Source organism: Acinonyx jubatus, chromosome C1 (assembly GCF_027475565.1).
Source record: "Acinonyx jubatus isolate Ajub_Pintada_27869175 chromosome C1, VMU_Ajub_asm_v1.0, whole genome shotgun sequence".
NCBI classification, from domain to species: domain Eukaryota; kingdom Metazoa; phylum Chordata; class Mammalia; order Carnivora; family Felidae; genus Acinonyx; species Acinonyx jubatus.
In genome coordinates this window covers 49884819-49908681 of record NC_069381.1, presented here as the reverse complement: position 1 = coordinate 49908681, position 23863 = coordinate 49884819, and the positions used below count along the sequence as shown (strand labels likewise).

Sequence of the window (23863 nt, the reverse complement as noted above, 5' to 3'; positions counted from 1 at the left end):
GAAAACAAAAAAAGGAAAGGATAGTGGAAGTAAAGAGAGAAAAAAGAAAGAAGTCCACTTAAAAAAAGTTAAGTTTAAAAATTGAACTAGTAAAGGGGCACCTGGGTGGTTCAGTCGGTTGAGCGTCTGAGTTTGGTGTCAGGATCTCAGAGGTTTGTGAGTTCGAGCCCCACAAAGGGCTCACTGCTGTCAGTGCAGAGCCCATTTCAGATCCTCTGCCCCTCCCTGGGTTGTCCCCCCTCCCCAAAATAAACATTAAAAAAAATGAACTAGTAAATTTCAAATTTCTTATCACTTAAATAAGCATAAATATTTTAATTGAAAAACAACTGAGGGGCACTGGCTGGGTCAGTCAGTGAAGCATGGTCTCTCGATCTCTGGATTTCAGGTTCGAGCCCCACCTTGGGTTTAGAGAGGACTTAAATAAAATCTTTAAGGAAATAAAAATAGCATAGTAATGCTGAAAAGTTGGTTTAAGAAAACTTTTCAATGTTGTTACAATACTAAAATATTACTGCGAATAATTTCATGTCCTCCTATTCCAAAATGACACTTCTCATAATATATTATCCCATGCTTCTCAAAGTGTGGTCTCTGGACTAGCAATCTCAGCATCTGTTGGAAATTCGTTAGAAATGCAAATTATCCTGGCCTACCCTAGAATTTCAGAATCAGAAACTTGAGAATGGGTCCATCCTTGGTGTTTTAACAAATCTTCCAGGTAACTCTGATGCTCCCTAAAACTTGAGAATCACTGCAGAACTCAATTCTTCAAAACTAGTGCCACTGTGAATGAGGAGGCATCAAATTCAAATATTGTTGCGTTAGATAAAACGGCTTAAACTTTCACTAAAAAAGTAAACGTGTTGCCCAGTATAAAAGATAGGCCCACTACAGAACTTTTAGAATATATAAAAATTTAGAAGGTAGAGCTGGAGGGGAAAAAAATTCCAACTTTACTTGGTGTAGTCGTAAAATCTTTAAACCCCTTTTCCTATAGGCCCTCTCGCATAAATGTCCACTACTAAAAATAAAAGTGTAATGCCTATTTTTGTTATGGAGTCCTTAAGTTCTGCGTAAGAGCCTTTCACAAATTCTTCTCTAAGCGAACAGGCAGGTCATTATATCATTAACAGTGAGAGAACAGATTTCTGAAATCGGGCAAACATCAATTTGACTCCAATTCAATAACTAACGTCGACATGCTTTTTTAGCGTCTTGGAGCCTGGCTCCGTATCTGTAAACCCAAATCCTACCAGAACCAACCGAGATAATGTCTGTAAAGCGCTTAGCAAATCGCTGGGCGCCGCTGGCACATCTGTAGACGGAAAAGTCAAAGCAGGGTTAGCTCGGGAGGAAGCAGTGGATGCACGGCCTCGGATTCTCAAAGCGAACCTTCTTCTCCGGGATCTCAAAGACAAATCAAAGCTCTTCCAGATAAATCCCCTGCCCAGTACAGACAAGAACCTGCCACCGGCTAAGACAAGGTCCCTTTAAGAGCCTCTCTCCTTCCGCCCTTCTCCCGCCCCCGCCTAAGCAAAGACGGAAGCGGAAGAGGTGGGGGACTTGCTGGTCCCCAGCATGGCGGCGGCCTGGCCCTCCAGGCCGGCTGCGCAGGAAACGGTGGCCGCCCAGCTCCTGGGTGTCCTGTGGTTCGTGTCAGTCACCACGGGACCTTGGGGAGCTGCTGCCATCGCCGCCGCTGGCGGGGAGGAGACGCTTAAGTGCGAGGACCTCAAATTGGGACAATATCCTCTGTGAGGACCCCCCCACCCCCTGCAACCTTGCCTTGGGGGCTAGGTAGATTAGGGGTTGCGAGTGGGTTGCGGTCCTCCATACGGGCCAGGGTTGTGCTGAAGGGATCAGTTGCTTGTGGCTTCTAATGATCGACGGGCTCCGGGAGGTGACAAGAGATGTGGGGGTGGGAAGGACAGCGGTCATCCTGCGTGATTTTCTTGGGATTTTACTGATTTTTGGCCCTTCCTTTTCTGAACCACCTAGTTTTAGTTTTAGTTTATTTTTGTTTGTTTTGTTTTTACCGGCGAGCTTATTCAACCAACACCTAGATCCTGAAATGTGCCAAGTCTGTTTTAGGCAGTAGTAATAAAACGATTGATAGGCTCTACCCCAGAAGTTTGCTGACTTGAGGAGGGAGAAGACAAGTAGTTAATAAGCCAGTAGTTAATAAGCCAGTGTATGTTGCCCATTTATCATTAACTCTATGTGTATTGCCTTACATCATTCTAAAACTACGTGAGATGCTGGACTATTGGGGGCAAATTCCTGCTCTGCCTTGTAACCGTGGGCAAATGATCTGAACTCTGTTTTCTCTTGAGTGAAAATGTAGATAACAATGGTACCAATTTAAAAGTCTGTTGTAATAAGTTAGTGCAAGTGAGTCACATAGAACAACCCCTGGCACATAGTAGGGACTATCTGTGTTATTTATTTACAGATGAGAAAACTGAGGTTGCGGGGGTTAAGTGGCTCTCTTTGTAGTAGCTCTGATAAAGGGAGGAACAGTATGAAATGGAAGTTACAGTCAAAATAGCTATTTTTGTACAATATTAGATCGTTTTATACAAATTGTAGAACAGAAAAATTAATAACAGAGGCCAGAAATATAGGAAAGATTCTACTAGACAAAATTTTTATATTACGGAAATTCTATAGTATTTTCATGTGAGTTGGGGAGAGGCAGCCATTATTAGATGTTTACATAATAGCTCTAATTTGTTGAATACCCTTATGCTTGGAGTTTGAGAATCACTGACCAAGTAATTGAGTCTTTTTTGGGCAAAGATGTCAGAATGGTTCTGCGTAAGAAAATAATTAGATGGTATGAAGAGTTGTACGACTTGAACCCTAGAGAGAAATGGCTGAGCATTTGGTGATGATAACAGGAAAATGTCTGTTATTCCTCATGAAGTTGGGTTTCCAGTAGTGTTTAAAAAACCTTAAACAGGTGTCAGTAGGTTCTCTGTTTCTAGAGACATCCTGTGAACGCCTTATCCCATCTCAGTGTCAAAATATTTTGGAAACAAAAGCCGCGCACAGGTGTTTTGGACATCTGTTAAAGGACAGTTATTATACTTACACCTGTTTTCAAAAGCTTGAAATCCTGTTGGGCGGACTATGTAGACACACCTAGAAGACCTATCTTCCCTACAGTCTGATGGAAAGTGCTCTAGACTTGGAATCAGGAAACCCGATTTTACCTCTTATCACTTACATGACTTTGGATATGTCTCTCAAACTTTGAGCCTCAGTTTGTGCTTCTGTAAGGTGGGAATAATAGAATTTACCTCACAGGGTTATGTGTTACATGAAGTTACAGATGTGACAATAAATACAATGGGACCCCATAAATTAGTTCAGGCAAATATCTGGAAACTGGTTTTTTTTTTAACCTGAAGCACACTTAGAATAATTTGGTAAAGATTTTTCCTTTTTCTTTTATGCTTTGTGATTAAACCTTGACTTATGTTGTTTAAGGATGGCATCCTTTGTTAGAGCTTTTAATATGTATTAAGTTAATATACTTTTCCTGTAATAAATTAATGTTCAGTTTTTATTTAGTGACCCTAAAAGTATATTTGTGGTTGTGCTTGTTGCTCTGGACCAAGTAACAGCCTTTCTTTACATGTGAATGTGAACATGAGTATATAATACAAGATATTAAAGAGAAGATAATAATGGTTTGTGTTGGAATGTCATTCATATTTCCTTAACTATTCTCACATATATTTGTAAAGATCCAAAAATAAATGATGCTACACAAGAACCAGTTAACTGTACAAATTATACGGCTCATGGTAAGACTTCCAGAAACATGTTTTTAAAAATAATTTTTAAAACGTTATTTCATAAATCAATGTATGATCACTGAAAGTCATAAATATGTGCTCTTTCTTGAGTTAATCACATTATTCAGTTTCCAGAACAGCTTAAAATTGGAGAACTGGCTAGGGGTTTAATTCAAGAAGAATGTTATTCTTAGTTATATGAATTGGGAGTTTATATTTTCATTCATTTTTTTTAAACCTTTAAAATCAGCTTTCTTTTTTATTTACCAAGCTATGTATGCAAAGATGCTTTTTAAGTTAGATTTTTCATTACTTGAAAAGAACTTGAAATGAGAGTTTTAGCCCAGTAAGTTCCAATAAGAAGCTATATCACCCATATTATGTATTTGTGAAATATACTTAGGTACATGCTAATTATGAAAACAGTATAGTTAGGAGTTTAACAATGTATCAGTATTTTTTTCTAGTATTTTCTTTTTTTAATTTTTTTAGTATTTATTTTTGAGAGAGAGAGACAGAGCACGAGTGGGGGAGGGGCAGAGAGAGGGAGACACAGAATCTGAAGCAGGCTCCAGGCTCTGGACTGTCAGCACAGAGCCCGATGCGGGACTCGAACTCACAAACTGCGACATCATGACCTGAGCTGAAGTCAGAGGTTTAACCGACTGAGCCACCCAGGCGCCCCTTTAGTATTTTTTATAGAGATGTTTTGATAATAGATCGCACCCTCAGCCTACTGATTTTGGGGAGCTTCTGTTACTCTAAAATATGTGGAATGCCAGATAAGAACTAATAAATTATTCTGTTTAGTCTTTTCTTCCAAAGGGGTATATGTTGGAAGGGAGGAAGATTGTATGTTGGAACTATTTAACCTTTTTTGACATGGTACATAATGATGGCCATTACATGGTATTTTGAGAAAAAAACATTTATTGAATATATACTGATTATTTTATGTATTAGGAAGTAAGCCAGTAATTGATGTTTTCTTTGTAAGTAAAATCTCTTAAACTCATTATGTAAAAATGAGATTAAAGGAATTATTTCCTTACAGCAGAAAACGTTCATGCTTTTCAGCATATTCAGGTAATTCACCCCTTGATTATGAATTTGTATATATTTTATTTTATCTTTTATTTTTTAATAAAGTTTATTTTTTTTCATTTTTAATAAAGTTTATTTATTTATTTTGAGAGAGACAGAGACAGTGCCAGTGGGGTGGGGGCAGAGAGAGGCAGACAGAATTCCAAGCAGGCTCCACACTGTCAGTGCAGAGCCAGATGTCAGGCTCAAACTCCCGAAGCATGAGATCATGACCTGAGCTGAAACCAAGAGTCAGAATCTTAACTGACTGAGCCACCTGGGCACCTCTGAATTTGTATATATTTTAAAAAGCAGATCTTCTTTTATCTTTTTATATCTTTATATTTTGGCACACTACTAGCCCTATATTGTCAACAAAGATATTCGTAAATAAGTTGTGTTAAACTTTTATAAATGGCATTTAGCTACTACTTTGAAGTAGTGAAATTTTACCATATAAACAGTTATATGTATATATATAATTTGTAGGTTATTTATATATATGTATGATTTGTATAGCAGATATTGCTTAACATGTATACATTAATTTAGATGTGTTAAAGGGACTTTATAAGGAATCCTTTTTTTAGTTAATTTAGAAGTATACTCGGATTTGCCTGTTTTACAGTTCTGTCTTATATTACGCTTTTGGAACACAGACAATAGAGTAAATGTGTATAAAGAAGACTCAGCTTTCAAGATACTTAACCATTTATATGAAAGATGTTAGAAATCTGTGAATACTATTGTGACTCAGGTATCTAACTAAATTAAGAAGCAGGCAGGCTTTGCACTATCAGCATGGGGCGTGATCTCAGGAACTGTGAGATCATGACCTGAGCTGAAATCAGTCGGACGCTTAACCACCTGAGCCACCCAGGTGCCCCTAGCCTGTAGGATTCTTTGCAGGTATGAGGATTTTGAAGGAAATTATGCAACTAAAAGGAATAGTTTCTGCCCCAAAGAGCTTTGACCTCCATTTAGGTGTATCTTGCATGAAATAAATTTGAATCCACTTGTGCAAATGTTGATAAGTTTATAAACGTACAAAATGATCAGACTACTAGAAAGTAAAAAGACTTGGAGGTATTATGGTAGTGTCATGGCTGATGTAAGTGGAGAGTTACAGGAAAGTAAAAGGAAGACTTTCTGTATAAGGGAATGATACGATTATTCATATGGAGAGAATAAACCAAGTGCCTTACTGAATGTGAGAACAAAAGTAGATTAATAAATGGTTTTAAATCATTACAATTTTAAAAAGTAAGTAAAGTTTTTTAGACAAATACAAGTCACAGGGCTTCTGCATATGGAGGTACAATTTGTTATCTCTCTATCTGAGAGCTAGATAACTCTCAGGTTATCTAGCTGAGAGCTGGGATAGATGGTACCATACCAGCCCAACACTCCTGAGGCTGGCTGTCTACAGAAGACAGGAAGTTTCTTTTTTTTTTTTTTAACATTTATTTATTTTTGAGAGACAGAGCATGAGCAGAGGAGGGGCAGAGAGAGAGAGAGGGAGACACAGAATCCGAAACAGCAAGCTTTCAGCACAGAGCCTGATGTGGGGCTCGAACTCACAAACCGCGAGTTCATGACCTGAGCCAAAGTTGGAAGCTTAACCCACTGAGCCACCCAGGTGCCCCTACAGGAAGTCTCTTTTAATTGCCGTTTTTAAAACGCACAAAAGCTAGTAAAGTAGTCCTGGTGAAATACTTCTAAGTCCTGATCAGAGAGGACACCAAAATGACCCTGGAAACATGTTTTTGGGTCCTACCATGGAACTGATGAGCAGGAGAACAATATTGGAGTTGTGGAACATGTGAGTGACGTGATTTCTCTCCTCCTCCAGCCAAGACTCTTTTTCCTCTGTTTTTTCACTGTGTATGTGAAGGACTATTACAGAATCCTCAAACTCAGTTTAATTTTCTTCACCAGTACTTTTTGAGTAGGTATGAATAAGAACAATGTTTTACAAAGAGGGGAGTTTCAAGATAGAGGGATTGAGACCAAAGGCAAAATAATTCAACTGTGACAGTAAACTAATGTGATCTTAAAATGGTTCCCAGTTAGAGATACAGGCTTCCATTTATGGAATAAATTAAGTCACAGGGATGACAAATACAACAAAGGGAAATCATGGTATTATAATAGCATTGTATGGAACACATGGTGGCTACACTTATGAGCATAGCATAATGTACAGACTTGTCTAATAGCTATGTTATACACCTGAAACTACTATAACATTGTGTGTCAGCTATATACTTAAGTTTAAAAAAAGAAAAAAAAAGGAACTGAGGCCAACCAATCACAAAAAGTCAGTTAGACCTTTCCAAATAAGATAAATTCTTAAGGTATAGCCAATCAAATAATTTCCTTGCTTTGCTTCCACTAATTCTCTGTAGAAATCTTTTAACTACCTCCTACGGGTGGGGCAAAGCACTGTAACCACTTCTGGGTTGGTACTGCCCAATTTGAATTGATTTTTGTTCAAATAAACTCTTATAAGAAAAAAAAAAATGGGGGTGCGGTGGGGGTTGCTGCCTGGGTAGCTCAGTCCATTAAGCGTCCAACTTCAGCTCAGGTCATGATCTCGCAGTTCGTGAGTTCCAGCCTGGCATCGGGCTCTGTGCTGACAGCTCAGAGCCTGGAGCCTGCTTTGGATTCTGTGTCTTCCACTCTCTCTCTGCCCCTCCTCCATTCACACTTTTCTCTCTCTCCCTCTCTCTCTCTCTCTCAAAAATAAATAAGCGTTTAAAGATAAAAAATAAAAATGTTCTCAGACAATGCCAGCTAACAAGCATATTTATTTATTGAGAAATTATTTGTAATAAATAATAACTGATTAAAATAAATGGATCAAAACAATTAACCTTAATGAAAATTATAGGATATTTATTATTATTGAGAAATTATTACATGGCAGGCTTCCACCAGGTGATATCGATGATGTATGAAAGAAGACACAATTTCTGCCTTCAAAGAGTGTTCTGTCTAGATTATACAGACCTCCATAAGCAACTGTTTTCAATTTTTTAAAATTTTTTTATTTAAAAAAATTTTAAATGTTAGAGAGAGAGAGAGTGCACAAGCAGGAGGAGGGCAGAGGGAGGGAGACAGAGGGTCTGAAGCAGGCCCCACACTGACAGCAGAGAGCCCGATGTGGGGTCCTAACTCACAGAAGTAGGAGATCATAACCTGTGCCGAAGTTGGATATTTAACCAACTGAACCACCAGGCACCCTGAATTTTTTTATTTTAGAGCGAGAGTGTGCTTGCATGAGCCAGGGAGAGGGGCAGAGGGGGAGGGGGAGACAGAGAGAGGGAGAATCTTCAGCAGGCTCCACGCTCACCTTGGAGGCCAACATAGGGCTTGATCCCACAACCCTGGGATTATGACCTGAACCGAAATCAAGAGTCAGACACTCAGCTGACAGAGCCACTCAGGTGCCCCAGGTGTTTTCAGTTTTCTGATCAGTGAACTACATCTGACTCCATCTCTAGGAAATTTTGCTCTGATCCTTTGGCAGGTCTTCTTTATTTTCTTAAGTTTTTATTGAAACGTATTTATAGGAAAGTACACATAAGGGTACCTCAAATGATTCTCAAACTGACCACATTTGTGTTTCCAAATCAACAAACATTATCCACATACCAAAAGCCCCCTCGTGCTCTCTTATAGTTCCTATTCTGCCCTAATGGATAACTATTAACCCTAACTTCACCATAAATTCGTTATGCAAAGAGTATGTTATTGTTCGACTTCTTATTTGGAGATAATTTCAAGCTTACAGCAAAGTTGCAAGAAGAGTAGTACAAAGAACACCCATACGTCCTTTGCCCATACTCACCAGTTGTTAACACATTATTCTTCTTGCTTTCTCATTTTGTGTTCATGTGTGCTCAGTCTCTGTCTCTCTGCATTTTATGTATTTTGTCCCTAACTATGTTTGCACGTTTTTCCTAAGAATAGAGATATTCCAGTTGTTGTAAATTTCAGTAAATTTAATATTAATACATATACTTTATCATCTGTATTCTAATTTTATCAAATGACCCTAAGTAATGCCTTTATAGCATTTTCTTTTTCAGTACAGGATCCTTAGATCAGGTTTTGATCCTTAAATCTGACAGATCAAGATTATAGTCCAGAGGCATGATGTTAACCAGAGTAGGATCCCAAACCACCTACTCCCTAGGTCAGTCCTTTTGACTGTTATGAAACTTCATTGTTTATTTCTGATAATTTTTTTCCATTTAAAAAGCAGTGCTACTTTTAACAGTTGATAAATACTGTGTACCTACTGGTTTATATTGATACCATCTAAATCGTAGACATTGGCCAGAATGAAACTTGTTACAGAAAAGCTATGAATCAGGTTTGTAGCTTTCAGGTTTGTAGCATGTTGCTTAATTTTCTCTACCAGTTAACATTTGTTGTTAACTGGTTTCCTTAGTCTCATCATCTTGATTTATTTTTGCTTGTTTCTGAAATCATTGTAAGCCAGGAATTATGGTGTAATGGAAAGAGTATTTAAAACTAAATTTTTTTTTAATCTTTATTTTTGAGAGAGAAGAGACAGAGTGTGAGCAGGGGAGGAACAGAGAGAGGGAGACACAGAATCCAAAGGAGGCTCCAGGCTCTGAGCTGTCAGCACAAAGCCCAACGTGGGGCTCAAACTCACGAACCGCGAGTTCATGACCTGAGCCAAAGTTGGATGCTTAACCGACTGAGCCACCCAGGTGCCCCTGGAAAGAGTATTGATTAAGAAGTAATGATGCAGGGGCGCCTGGGTGGCTCAATTGGTTGGGCCTCCGACTTTGGCTCAGGTCATGATCTCATGGTTCGTGGGTTTGAGCCTGCATAGGGCTCTGCGCTGACAGCTCAGAGCCTGGAGCCTCCTTTGGATTCTGTGTCTCCCTCTCTCTCTGTCCCTCCCCGCTTGTCTGTCTGTCTCTTAAAAATAAATAAACATTAAAAATAATAATAAATAAAAAGAAGTAATTATCCAGCCACTCTGGAAAACAGTGTGGAGGTTCCCCCCCCCCCCCCATTAAAAATAGATCTACTGTATGACCCATTAATAGCACTGCTAGGAATTTACCCAAGGGATACAAGAGTGCTGATGCATAGGGGCACTTGTACCCCAATATTTATAGCAGCACTTTCAACAATAGCCATCATGGAAAGGGCCTAAATGTCTATCAACTGACGAATGGATAAAGAAGATGTGGTTTATATATACAATGGAATACTACTTGGCAATGAGAAAGAATGGAATCTGGCCATTTGTAGCAACATGGATGGAACTGGAGAGTGTTATGCTAAATGAAATAAGTCAGGCAGAAAAAGACAGATACCATATGTTTTCACTCATATGTGGATCATGAGAAACTTAACAAAAGACCAGGGGGGAGGGGAGGGGGGAAAATGTTAAAGAGAGAGAAGGAGGCAAACCATGAGAGACTCTTAAATACTGAGAACAAACTGAGGGTTGACGGGGGGTGGGGGAAAGGGGAAAGTGGGTGATTGGCATTGAGGAGGGCACCTGTTGGGATGAGCACTGGGTGCTGTATGGAAACCAATTTGACAATAAATTATATATATATATATATATAAAATAAAAAATAAAAGAATTTTTCTTTACATTTCTTTAGTTTTTGAGAGACATAGGGAGACAGAGCACAAGTTGGGGAGGGGCAGAGAGAGGAGGAGACACAGAATCCGAAGCAGGCTCCAGGCTCTGAGCTGTCAGCACAGAGCCTGATGCAGGGCTCGAACTCACAAACCGTGAGATCATGACCTGAGCCGAAGTCGGACGCTTAACCAACTGAGCCACCCAGGCGCCCCTAAAATAAAAATAATTTTTTAAAATATTCCTTAAAAAAAAAAAACCAGTCATGGGATGTAATGCATAACATAGTGACTATAGTTAATAGCACTGTACTGTATATTTGATAGTTGTTAAGACAGTAGGTATTTTTAAAATTATTTTTATTATAATTCCAGTATAGCTAATATACAGTGTGTATCAGTTTCAGGTATACAAAAATTGCTGGTGAATCAGCAATTCTACACATTACTCAGTGCTCATCATAAGTATACTCTTAATCCCCTTCACCTATTTCCCCCATCACCCCACTCACTTCCCCTCTCATAAACCCAGTTTGTTCTAAGAGAGTAGATCTTAAAAGTTCTCAACACAAGAAAAAATTCTGTAACTATGTACAGTGATGGATGTTAACTAACTTATTGTAGTGATAATTTTACAATATATACAAATATCAAATCCTTATGTTATACAACTGGAACTAATATAATGTTGTATGCCAATAATACCCTAATGAAAATAGATAATAAATTTTAAAACTGGGGGAAAAAAAAGTAATGAGTGTTAGCCTAGGACTTAAAGAGTCTTACCTACTTACAAGACTTTTGTCAACTCATTTAACTTCTTTTTTTTTTTTTAATGGTACAGCCACTTTATTTGTTTATTTTTGAGAGACAGAGGAGTGTGAGTAGGGGAGAGGGGCAGAGGGAGAGAGAAAGAATCTTAAGCAGGCTCCATGCTCAGGATGGAGCCTGACACAGGGCTGGATCCCATGACCCTGGGATCATGACCTGAGCCAAAATGAAGAGTTGGAGACTCAACTGACTAAGCCACTCAGGTGCCTCAACTATTTAAATTTTTAGAATCTCAGTTTTCATGTTTGTGAAAGAAAAAAAAAGTTATGCCTACTTATAGGATTTTTTAAAATAAGGGTCAGTAAAGCACCTAGCTGGCTCAGTCAGTAGAGCATGCAACTCTGGATCTTGGAGTCATGAGTTTGAGCCCCATGTTGGGTGTAGAGATTACTTAAAAAAAATAAGGGTCTAAAGAAATTATCATAAAGTATGTGAAAACAAACTCTAGGGTGGTAGGCTTCTTTTGATTTATTAATTTCATTACACAAAAAATTCCATTAGTGATATAGCCACTTACAGTGTTATATTCATTTCTCGTGTCAGATTCATTCTCTTAGTTTTCTCAATATTGAAGTTCTCTAATTTACTAGAGTGGGGAACCTGATACTTGTTGAACAATTACTCTAACCAAGTACCATGCTTTATACACCATATGCTTGAGCATTATAAGAGTATTATCCACATTTCACAAGATTTAGTGAGGTTTTGTAACTTGCTCAAAGGAGCAACCTAGTTAAGTGACAGAATTTGTAGTTAAACCCAGATTTCTTTGTCAATTCAAAGACTTCTGATTAAGTCAGTATTGATGTTTCTCTTATTATTTTCTCATGTACTCTCTATATATTTGGAGCAACAGCTTATCCTTTCTCACTAAAGTACATAATTTTCATCCCTTGAAATAATTCACATACTTCTCTCAAATTTCTAGAAGCACTGTAGCACAAAAGCAACCACTGTTGTTAGCTTTCCTAAGGTTCTGAACCTGGAGCATTGGGCATTTTTTCTTATATGTCTCATGTCAAATACAAATCCTTTCTTATAGTAGAAATGATAAAATATCATTGAAAACTAAAATTGCCAGAATACGGGAGCTCAAAAAATAGTATCTAACTGAAAATGGAAAAGTATGATTTCTTACTATTTAATATTTTTATGAGGCATTTTTACAACTCACCTATAAATGTTTGATCTTTTAAAATGTACAGGAAACTGTCATTGCTAAAAACAGTGCATTAGGGAAGGTGTATTGGACAATAACCCCAACTGGAATCATAATTACAGTTTTTTGCATTGCAACTATCTCTTTAAGACCTGACTTTAGATAGTCTGCAGGAAAATCTCACAAGGCTGTATGTAAGACAAGAAAGTGACAGCTTCAAACTGAACAAGTAAGGGCAAGGTAATACATTTAGAGGAAAATTATCCAAAATTTATCAGTAGAATTCTGTTTATGGCACAGCCAATCCAGAACTTACTACTTTGAGGATTTAAAAAAATTTAAAGGCACATTTTGAGGAAAAACTTGTATTTATCGATTCCTTGCAGATCACTTCTTTGTGAAGGTAGAACAGTCCTCTTCAAAGCAAAAAAGTAACTTTTTAAACCAGACATCTCTTTGATTTATATGTCTGATGCCGAAACTCTTGTACATGTACTCCTGGAGGTAGACAGAGCGATCCAAGAGGTAAACAGGTATAATTGTTGAATTAGTTTCCTAGGGCTGTTATAACAGAGTGTTACAGACTAGATGGCCTAAAACAACAGACATTTACTGTCTCGGTTCTGGAGGCTAGAAATCTGAAATCAAGGTGTCAGCAGGGCGGCTTCTCAAACTCTGGGTGGCAAGTTTCCTTCCCTCTTCTGACCTGCTGTGGTGGCTGGCAGTCGTTGGCTTTCCCTGACTTGTAACTGCATAGGTCTGGTCTCTGCCTCTGTCTTCATGTAGCATTCTTCCTGTATGTCTTCATATCATCTTCTCCCTGTGTGTATGTATGCATGTAATTTCCCCTATTTATAAGGACAGCGATCTTCTTAGATTAGGGCCCACCCTAATGACCTTATTTTAATTTGGTTAAATCTGCAGAGATCCTATTTCCAAATAAGGTCACACTCTGAGGTACTAAGGGTTAGTACTCCACATATCTTTTTGCGGGGGACATAATTCAGCCCATAACAGGTATCTTTAAAGGAATTGAATTCCAGAACCTCAAATATTATATGTTTACCTTTCCTAAAATTGATGTAAAATCTCTGAATTTTAAAGAGGAGCTCTTTCATATCTATTCTTTGTTGGATGGATGGCTATTCAACTGCTGTGGTATTTACAAGTGACTCTTAAATACAGAGAACAAACTGAGGGTGGCTGGGGGGGGAGGGGAAAATTGGTGATGGGTGTTGAGGAGGGCACTTGTTGGGATGAGTCACTGGGTGTTGTAAGTAAGCCAATTTCACAACAAACTATATTTTAAAAAAAGGACAAAAATGCTGTAGTATTTAGATTCCATTGTAAAGTGCTATAGCATTTAAATTTTAATGGCAGTGTTTATAATCTGCCGGTATTTATATTTTTTCCAACCATTTAAGTCCATGATGAAAAACTTTAGGTATCAACTTAAAAATGTGTAAGGGAATATACCTAGTTGTAGAAAGCTACTTAAGGGAGTGTGTGAGCAAAATTTTTTGAAGACCCATTGGTCTAAAGCAGGGTTTCTCAACCTTGGGATTATTGATGTTTCAGATTAGGTAATTCTTTGTTGTGAGGAGCATGTTTTATGCATTGTAGGATGTTTAGGAGCATCCTTGGCCTCTACGCCCTAGGTGCCAGTAGCAGCTCCCCAGAGGTGAAAACCAAAAGTGTCTTCAGACATTGGCAAATGTCCCCTGGGGAGCAAAATTGCTCTTGGTCATTGAAATAGAGTATAATGATCTCCTTTCAGTCAGTAATGTAGAATATATATTAGCAATTCAGACATTTGCTCATCTCAATTTTTTTATTTATTTTTTTTTATTTTTTATTTTTTATTTTTTTTTTAACGTTTATTTATTTTTGAGACAGAGAGAGACAGAGCATGAACAGGGGAGGGTCAGAGAGGGAGACACAGAATCTGAAGCAGGCTCCAGGCTCTGAGCTATCAGCACAGAGCCCGACGTGGGGCTTGAACTCTCAGACCTCGAGATCACGACCTGAGCTGAAGTCGGAAGCTTAACCAACTAGCCACCCAGGCGCCCCCATCTCAATTTTTTTAAAGCCTATTTATTTTGAGAGAGAGAGAGTGTGTGAAGAGAATGGGGGAGGGGCAGAGAGAGAGGGAGACACAGAATCTGAAGCAGGCTCCAGGCTCTGAGCTGGCAGCACAGAGCCCGACACAGGGCTTGAACCCATGAATCGTGAGATCATGACCTGAGCCAAAGTCAAGGGTTGACACTTAACTGACTGAGCCATCCAGGTGCCTCTGCTAATCTCAATTTTGAGATATAGCTCTAGACATGACCTAATATGACAGATTTTCAAGAGATATCACCTAAGCGTATTGATAATAATTTATTCACTAAAGTCAATACATTTTATCCCAGTATCAAGGCATATATCCAAACAGCTATGTATGAATTGTCTGTTAACTTTTGCCCCATCTCTGTAAATTAGAAGTCCTTGCTTATATCTGAAGTCAGGAAATGGCCGTGTGGAAAGCCTCTATGTTTTGTAAAAGTTCTTTTTTAAAAAAAAAAAAAATTTATTTATTTATCTTGAGAGAGAGAGAGAGCAAACAGAGGAGGGGCAGAGAGAGAGGGAAACAGAGGATCCGAGGCAGGCTCTGCACTGTCAGCCCAAAGCGGGGCTCAAACTCGTGAACCATGAGATCATGATCTGAGCTGAAATTGAGAGTCAGATGCTCAACCAACTGAGCCATCCAGGCACCCCTGTTTTGTAAAAGTTCTTATTGAGGACTTTCTCTGTGTTTCCCTTGGATCATGAACCAAACAAACCAAGTTCCCACGGTTGCTCAGAGGTGAATTGGAATGCTTTCTTTCAATTATATCACAAGAGCTCTATAAAGCTTTTTGTCTTAACTGCCAAGAAGCTCTGACCCAAATTTGTGGCCCAATTACAATGTCTTCTCTTTCTTGTTTCCTAGTAAAGTTGACCCTTGAACGGTGCAAGGGTTAGGGGAGCTGACCCCTGTGCAATAAAAAATCTGTGACTTTTGATTCCTCCAAAACTTAACTACTAATAGCCTACTGTTGACTAGAAGATTTATCAATAACAGTAGATTAACACACACTTTGTATATTATATTATTCTATACTGTATTCTTACATAAAGTAAGTTAGAGAAAAGACTGTTATTAAAAATATTATAAGGAGGGGTACCTGGGTGGCTCAGTCAGTTAAGTATCCGACTTTGGCTGAGGTCATGATCTTGCAGTTCATGAGTTCAAGCCCCACATCAGCTCCATGGTGACAGCTTGGAGCCTGCAGCCAGCTTCAGATTCTATGTCTCCCTTTCTATCTGCCCCTCCTCTGCTTGTGTTCTCTCTCTCTCTTAAGAATAAATAAACATTAAACTACATTTTAATAAAAAAAGAGTATAAGGAAAATATATTTTACAGTACTGTATTTATTGAAAACAAAATCCACATATAAGTATACCTGTGCAGTTCAAATCAGTGTTTTTCAAGAGTCAGCTGTATATTATTTCTTCACTCTCAACTCTTCCCTTCACTTTATTACTTTTTTTGCTTGTTTAAATGGTTCTCAGTTATACTGAATCTGTGGCTTTTAGTGTAAGACCTTGTTTTGGAAATTTGAATACATTAAATAAATTAAGTTTATGGGTGACATAGTTTGAACTTTCAATAGCCCAACAAAACTGTGCAAAGTCATTATACATTTTTTTCTAACGTCATTTTCTCAGTGTACTACTCTGGCCTAAAAAAGGACAATGATTTGTTGGAAATCATAAGATAATTATAATGTAGACAGAAAATGAATACCATTTTCCTCTCATGATAAAACTCTAGGGTCTCTTTTAGACTATTATACAATTCGATTTTCATTTTCTGAAAAAACAAAAACAAAAACAAAAAGTGTAATTATTGACCCTAAACATAGAGATAAGCAATTACTGAAACTAGCCTAAAAACCTTAGTACCTTTTAATCAGGAATGGTGAAGGTGGAAAAGGCACTAACATTTAGCGAATAACTACACTATGCTGTGCTTTGTACTAGGTACTTTATATCATATTTAGTCCCCACAATAGTCGTATGACATAGATGATCTTGGTGCTATTTCTATCTACCAGGAACCCAAGGTTCTGAAAGAGGCAATGCACAGATAGGTTATTCACATCCCAAAGTTCTTGCTCTTTACACAATGAAGCTATAAAGGTTTCAGGACAGTGTCTGCCTAGCACATAGTAAGCTCTGTAAGTATTACTTCCTCTTATTATGTCATCTGGGGTATAAGTAAAGATCAAAAATGTTAAATGCTGAAGTGGTATATTACATCAATTCCTGGAGGGAATAGAGAAACAAATACATTTAAAATAACCCAGGGGGGCACCTACCTGGCTCAGTCCATAGAGCATGCAACTCTTTTATTTTTTAGAGAGAGAGAGACCACATAAGCAGGGGAGAGGGGCAGAGAGAGAGAGAGAGAGACAGACAGAGACAGAGAGAATCTCAAGCAGGTTCCATGCTCAGTGCAGAGCTTAACCCGGGGCTTGATCCCATGACCATGGGATCATGACCTGAGCTGAAATCAAGAGTCAGACAAGAGTCAAGAGCCTGGGGGCTCAGTCAGTTAAGCATCCAACTTCAGCTCAGGTCATGACCTCATTTTTTGTGGGTTTAAGCCCTGCATTGGGCTCTGTGTTGACAGCTCAGATCCTGGACCCTGCTTCAGATTCTATTGTCTTCCTCTCTCTCTGTCTCTCCCCTGCTTGCACTCTGTCTCTCTCTCTTTCAAAAATAAAAAAAAATAAATAAGTAAAGAGTCAGACACTTAGCCAACTGAGCCACCAAGCGCCTCAGAGCATGCAACTCTTGATCTTGGGGTTATGAGTTCAAGCCCCACACTGGGCATAGAGATTACTTAATAAACAAATTAATTTTTAAAAATAGAATAAATAATCTATTTAGAATAAATGAAAATAATCTAAGTTTATGAAAACTGTCTTCTGCAAGAGGTGATATAAACTGGAAATACAAAATCAGATCATATTAAATTTAATGAATTACCCAATGAGTTACTAACAAAAATTTGAGAAGTATTCTTTACCCTACAGATAAAGTAAAGGGCAATAATACTGTGCAATTCTTGTCACCTTTGTCAGAGGTGAGAGATTAAAGTAGATGGGTCATGCATCTAACCCGATGTGACAATTCTTACATGTTTGTGTTAAGACCACTGTATCATATTATCCTTTATCTTGTACATGTATATATACATTTAGATATTCCTATCTAAAGTCTCATGTCAGATATTATATTGGGATGTGGTTTGTTATAATTTTATATTTTCTTGTGTTTTTTTGCTAGTCTTAAGCATAATTACATGCCTTTCCTGCAGAGAAAAACACAGTGGTTTCTTGCTTTTTTTTCTGCCTTTTAGTTCCTTGTTTTCCAGCACCCAACATAACTTGTAAGGATTTCAGTGGCAATGAAACACATTTTACTGGGAACGAAGTTGGTTTTCTCAAGCCTATATCTTGCCGAAATGTGTAAGTCCATTACTGAAGCTAAATGTTCAGATTACTTGCCTGTGTTGTATCTTGACTGCATGGTGTAAAGAGATAAAGAGCAATTTGTGGGGAAAATCCAACACTAATATAACTTTTATGTCTATGTCAGAAAACCTCTATTTTAAGTGTATTTTGTTATATAAATACAATTGACCACCAAGTAAAGCATAGTAGTTCACCATGTGGAATAAATAAAGACTGTGAATAGCCTCATGCCATGTTATTTCGGTCAGTTTATGCCACTAAATGAGTTATGAAAAATTCTGTTTTTAAAATTTGGGGGGTTTCTAGAGTGCAAATAAGGGATCGTGTACCTGTAATAGTAAAAGAATGTTAATTATCAATCATTTGCATTTCAAGGGCATTTTGAAATTTTGTTTCATTCTTGGTAATAGGTATGGATGAGGAATGGTTAAACAGCATTCAAAAGTTTGGGACATTAAGACAAATGGCTTTTATTTTGTTAAGAGTGTTCTTTATTTGTTTTTAAAAATTTCTTTAAATGTTTTTATTTTTGAGAGAGAGAGAGAGACAGCACAAGTGGCTGGTGGGGGGTGGGGAGTGCAGAGAAGGAGAGAGACACAGAATCCAAATCAGGCTTCAGGCTCTGAGCTGTCAGCACAGAGCCTGATGTGGGGCTTGACTGCATGAGTCATGAAATCATGACCTGAGCTAAAGTCGGATGCTTAACCGACTGAGCCACCCAGGCGCCCCAAGAGTTTTCTTTGTTTAAAGGACTTTTAAGTTTGCCTTTTATTTTTGCTTTGGTAAAGCTAACATTGTATTCTTCTATTTCTGCTTTGTACTAAAAACATGGTTTAGTTTCACCCATTTTTATTTAATTGGTGGCACTATATTTTTACCTTTGAACTGTACATTGTTTTATTTGATGGCACCTATTTGCAGTTGTATCAAGGAATAACCACTGTTATTTCTTTCTTTCCTTTTCTTTCTTTCTTTCTTTTCTTTCTTTCTTACTGTTTGGCTATTTCTACCAGTTCTATTAGAATTCCTAGAAATTATAGTAGAGTCTTATTTTTGACCCTACTTCACTGAGTTAATGAGGGGCTTTAGATTCTATCTTGCCGTGTAATCCTAAGTGAATCACTTAAACTTTTTTGGGTTTAAAGAATGCTCATTAGTAAAGTAAAAATTGCTAAAAGGATTTACTTCACAAGTACTTAGATATGGTTTAGCCAAGTTTTGAATTTATAGATTGATATTTCTACCATAAAAAATCCAAATGACAATTTATTAAGCATTGGTCCAAGATATCATAGATTATAGTATAACAACTAAGAAAATCATCTATTGAGAACAGTTAACCACTCAGGTTGGACATGGAAGTTTATATTACCTGTTATGGTAACACCACAATGGTCTGTTAATCAATTTCCAAATTAATTCTGATTTCTTTTCAGTGTCTCTGGGTAGATTAGGCTCAGTGCAACTGAGCTATACTAGTCATGCTTACAAAACAGTGATGTCAGTGATAAGAAGAAATGTAATTATCAAGGAAACCAGATACTCGCAAGTATACTGGCCAACTTATTCCCCTCCTATAGTAAAATCTGCAGTTCCAAAATAGAATTCACTTAATGAACATTGAATCAGAACAAGGGGAGTTAAATTGATGGGTAATTTTAATGATAAGTCACAAAATTAAGATCAACTCATAAGTCATTTTTCTGTATCAGGATATTCAGTACATTCCTACCAAAGATCCAGCTCCTGGTCAGCTACTGAATGCTCAGTGACAAATTCTTACTCATTGAGTGTTCCTTTTCCAGTTTACATATTTTCCTTCTACTCCTGTTACTCCTATATATAATATTGATAGTTGATTAAAACTCCTATCTTAATATTGCAGATACAGTCATTCTATAATGTATTCTCCAGCAACTAAAGTCTAGCAACCATGTCTGATTGATTACCAAGCCACACACCTATTTATATTGGCCAGTTATTTTAGCTGGAGCAGGCTAACTGCTGTAACAGATGTCTTTAGAATTTCAGTGGCTTAACGCAATAAAAGTTATTTCCCATTTACATCATGGTCCAAATGGTGTTGGCTTGGAGGTCTGGATGAGGTAAGGGGAGTGATTGTTGTTCTATGCAGCCATGCCGGAGCCTTGCTCCTTTCATCTTGTGGCTTTGCTTCCTCTAGTCCTCACAGTCCTTTCCATTCAGCCAGCAAGGGGGAAAGAGGAAAAGCAACCCCGTATAGGAGTATTTTATGGGCCAGATCTAGAAATGGCACACATCACTTGTGTCCTCATTACACTGGGCAAAACTCAGTTATGACTGCACTTAAGTTCAAGGTGGGCTAGAATATATAGCTTAGCTATACATCTGTGAGCAAAAGAGCAGTGTTTCAGTGAACAATTAGACAATGTCTGCTACACCACCCATTTTCAGATTATTCTTTAGGATGGTTTAATATATAGATCATTGTATTTCCAATTTCATTCCCCTTTCCAGCCAAGCTTTTTGAAAGGTATGTTCCTACAATACTTCCCTGTTATGAGTTTTTCTGTCTAATGTAAAGACAGTTTTTCTAAGTTTTTGGCCATGCTGAAATTTGCTGCTATATCAAATAGATCTTTATAATCCATATCTTAATCTTTCTACAGCATTTGGCATTCCCTTCTCTTAAAATATTTTCTTTCCTTGACTTTTGTATAAAGCACTCTTCTATTCCCTTTGATTCCTCTTCTTTTTTCTATAAATCTTGATATCCCCAAGATTATATCCTTGGTCCTATTCTCTTTGTCATTCATTCCCCTCTTTGGCTTCTCTCACCATCTTTATGTGTATTAAAGTCCCAAACTGAATCTATCATCTTTTCCTTCAGATCATTTCCTCCTTTGTCTTAGTGTATGGCCCATGCTCTACTCAGTTTCTTAAGCTGAAACTTTGGAGTCATTCTTGACTTCTCCTTTTCCCTCATTTCCCACATTTAGCACGGTTACTTCTACCTTAGTATTTCCCAATTTTGTTTGCATTACTCTTCTAGTGCTACTGCCTAGTAGGTTATGGCTTGAGTTTCTTAAAAGCCGACTAATTCATTTCTCTACTTCTGGTCTGGTGCCCCATTCCAATGTAGATAGGACAACCACTGCCCTCAGCATAAAATCTGACATCCTTGTAAGAACAGGATCTTTGGGCCATCTATCATCCTCCATCTTCCCCAAAATGTCCTAATTGTGAGTGAAATGCAAAAAATATAGGATTGTAAGCAGATGGACATAATCAGATTTGATATTAAAGTGATAACTCCAGCTACTTCTCTGTTTATTTCTTTTTTGCAGCAAATCTCCTTCAAAGAGTTGTCTAATACTCCTGTACTTCAGCTTTTTCCTTCCAGGCTTTCTTAAGCCTGCTTTGTTTGGTCTTTTTCCTCTACCACATCACCAAAATTGTCCTTGCTGAGGTCACTAATGAACTTCTCTTGACTAAATTTGGTGGTAAATTCTCAGCCGTTACTTATGTGATCCATCAGTCACATTTGGCACAATTATCACTCTGTTCTCCTTAATACATAGTACTATCTTCGCTTGACTTCCAAGATATCATACTCTTCTAGTTTAACTTCTTCCTCAATGTTAGCTCTTTCTCAGTCTCCTTTCCAGCTTTTTCTCTTCTTGGTCTCTTAATATTGGAGTATATCAGGGCCCATTCTGTGAATCTTTTTTTTTTTTTTTTTTTTTTTTTTTTTTGGTCTATCTTTTCTTACATGGCAATATCCTGGTTTTAAATACTTGGTATATGCTTGTAACTCCCTAATTTATATCTCCAGCTCAGACTTCTCTCTCTAACTCTAGACTTGTAAATCTGACTGTCTTTTGGACAACTCAACTTGGATGTCTGAGAAACATCTCAAACTCACATGCCCAACAATGAAATCCTGAACATCCTTCCAAGGTGTAGTCTACCCTCAGCCTTACTCAACTCAGTTAATGCTTGTTTTATCCCTCTAGTTACTTAGGACAAAATCTTTAGCTTTATTCTTACTCCTTTCTTCTTTCATAACCCAAATTGAATACATCAGGAAATCCGGATATTGTACTTCAGAATATATCCAAAATCTGATCACTTCTCAGTGTTTCTTTTGCTATTACTCCAGGTCAAGCCACTATTAATTTTGATCTGGATTACAGCAAGAGCCTTCAGAGCCCTTTGTCTCTGTGGTAGTTGGAATTTGTTCAGCAAATTCATCCCTCTCAATCACTATTAACTGGGCAATGTATACTTTCCACTCTATTGATTTGGGGCTTGACCCTGTGATTGTATTTGGCCTGTGTAATGCTAGCCAGTATGAAACAAGCAGAGTCTTAAATGTGCTTGTGAGTTTTCGCTTTCGTCTTGAACCTTGGTGACATGCTCTGAAGAGAACTTGCCCCAGGTAAATGCTATACCTTCAGCCTGGGCCCTAGAAAAACTTAAGAGGAACTAATTTGAACTGATTTGAACTAGCCTGGATTTAAACTGAGCCAAACTTTAGCCTGAAGCAACATCTCCTGGCTGAACCCACTCTACATCAGCTGAACCACAGCCAGCTGCAGTCTACAAGTATGAGAACAATTCCTTGTTGTAAGCCACAGAGATTTAGGGTGGTTTCTTATACAATGTTATTGTGACAGTAACTCACAAGTACTCCCCTACAGTCAGTTTTCAGCACAGCAGCTAGAGTAATTATTGTAAAATCAAAATCAGATCATACCACATGTTTACTTAACATGCTATAGTAGCTTCCCATATCTTTCAAAGTAAAAACCAAAGTCTTTACAATGGTATTCAGGGCCATACATGATTTGCCGTTTTTGCCCCTTGTTATCCCTCTGACCTCAGCTCCTACTCTTCTGTTCTCTAATTCTGTTCCTACTATACTGGCCTCCTTTATAGTCTTCAAAACATGTCAGGTATGCTGTCCTTGCCACAGTGGTTACTTTTGCCTGGGGCTCTCTTCCCTTCCAGGTGTGGTGTGGCACACTAACTCACTGACTTCCCTCAGGTCTTTGTGCATATGCCCCCTTCTCAATGACGCCTACTCTTATTACCCTGTTTGTATCTTATATCACCCTTGTCTGTATCCCTGGCATTCTGAATTCCCTAAATGTCCTGCTCCACTTCTTTTTTCCATAGCATTTATGACTTTCTAACATAATATATGGTTTACTTTTAAAATACATTTATTTTTACTGCTTGCTGCCTGTAGATTGAAAGCTCTTTAGGGGCAAGGATCTTTGTTTCTTTTGTTTATTAATATATCCCAATAGCCCAGCATAATGCTTGCCATGCAGTAACCACCCAAAAGGCATTAAGTAAATGAATGAATGGATGAACAAATTAACAAATAAGTATTAATTAATAGTTTTACTTCCTGAAATGTCTACATGTTGAGAATGCATGTATATAACACTCAGGTTCTAATTTTGTACAGAAATGGCTATTCATACAAAGTGGCAGTTGCACTATCTCTTTTTCTTGGATGGTTGGGAGCCGATCGGTTTTACCTTGGATACCCTGCCTTGGGTGAGTATGTTTCATCAAAAAAAAAAAAAAAAAAAAAAAAATCCTTGTGAAACCTGTATGGTAGGTAAATGTACCTATTCTTATAGATTAAATCTCTGCATACTATTAATAGTTACAAGTTCCAACTAACCGGAGTTGAATAGTTAATGTTCTTCTGTGAATATAGAGCTAGCTCTACATTTCAGCTTGGGTAAGAAATATTGACCTCTCCTGTATTTTCATCTTTTTGA

The 23863-nt window shown here is 37.8% G+C and overlaps 1 protein-coding gene across 7 annotated transcripts in view; it reads left to right on the top strand.

Annotated features, from left to right (window-relative positions):
- Positions 1–1535: 1535 nt before the first annotated feature.
- TM2D1 (TM2 domain containing 1) overlaps positions 1536–23863 on the top strand; it is a 129948-nt gene continuing 107620 nt past the window's right edge. For 6 of the 7 annotated variants that reach the window (XR_008294921.1, XM_053214161.1, XM_053214158.1 and 3 more), the window contains exons 1-4: positions 1536–1752; positions 3746–3815; positions 17969–18077; positions 23542–23633. Coding sequence is in view for 6 of the 7 variants with exons in the window: in XM_053214161.1 (XP_053070136.1) it covers positions 1582–1752; positions 3746–3815; positions 17969–18077; positions 23542–23633 (442 nt within the window). In the remaining variant the exon portion in view is untranslated. The remainder of the gene's footprint in view (positions 1753–3745; positions 3816–17968; positions 18078–23541; positions 23634–23863) is intronic. The other variant, XM_053214157.1, reaches the window with a different exon arrangement.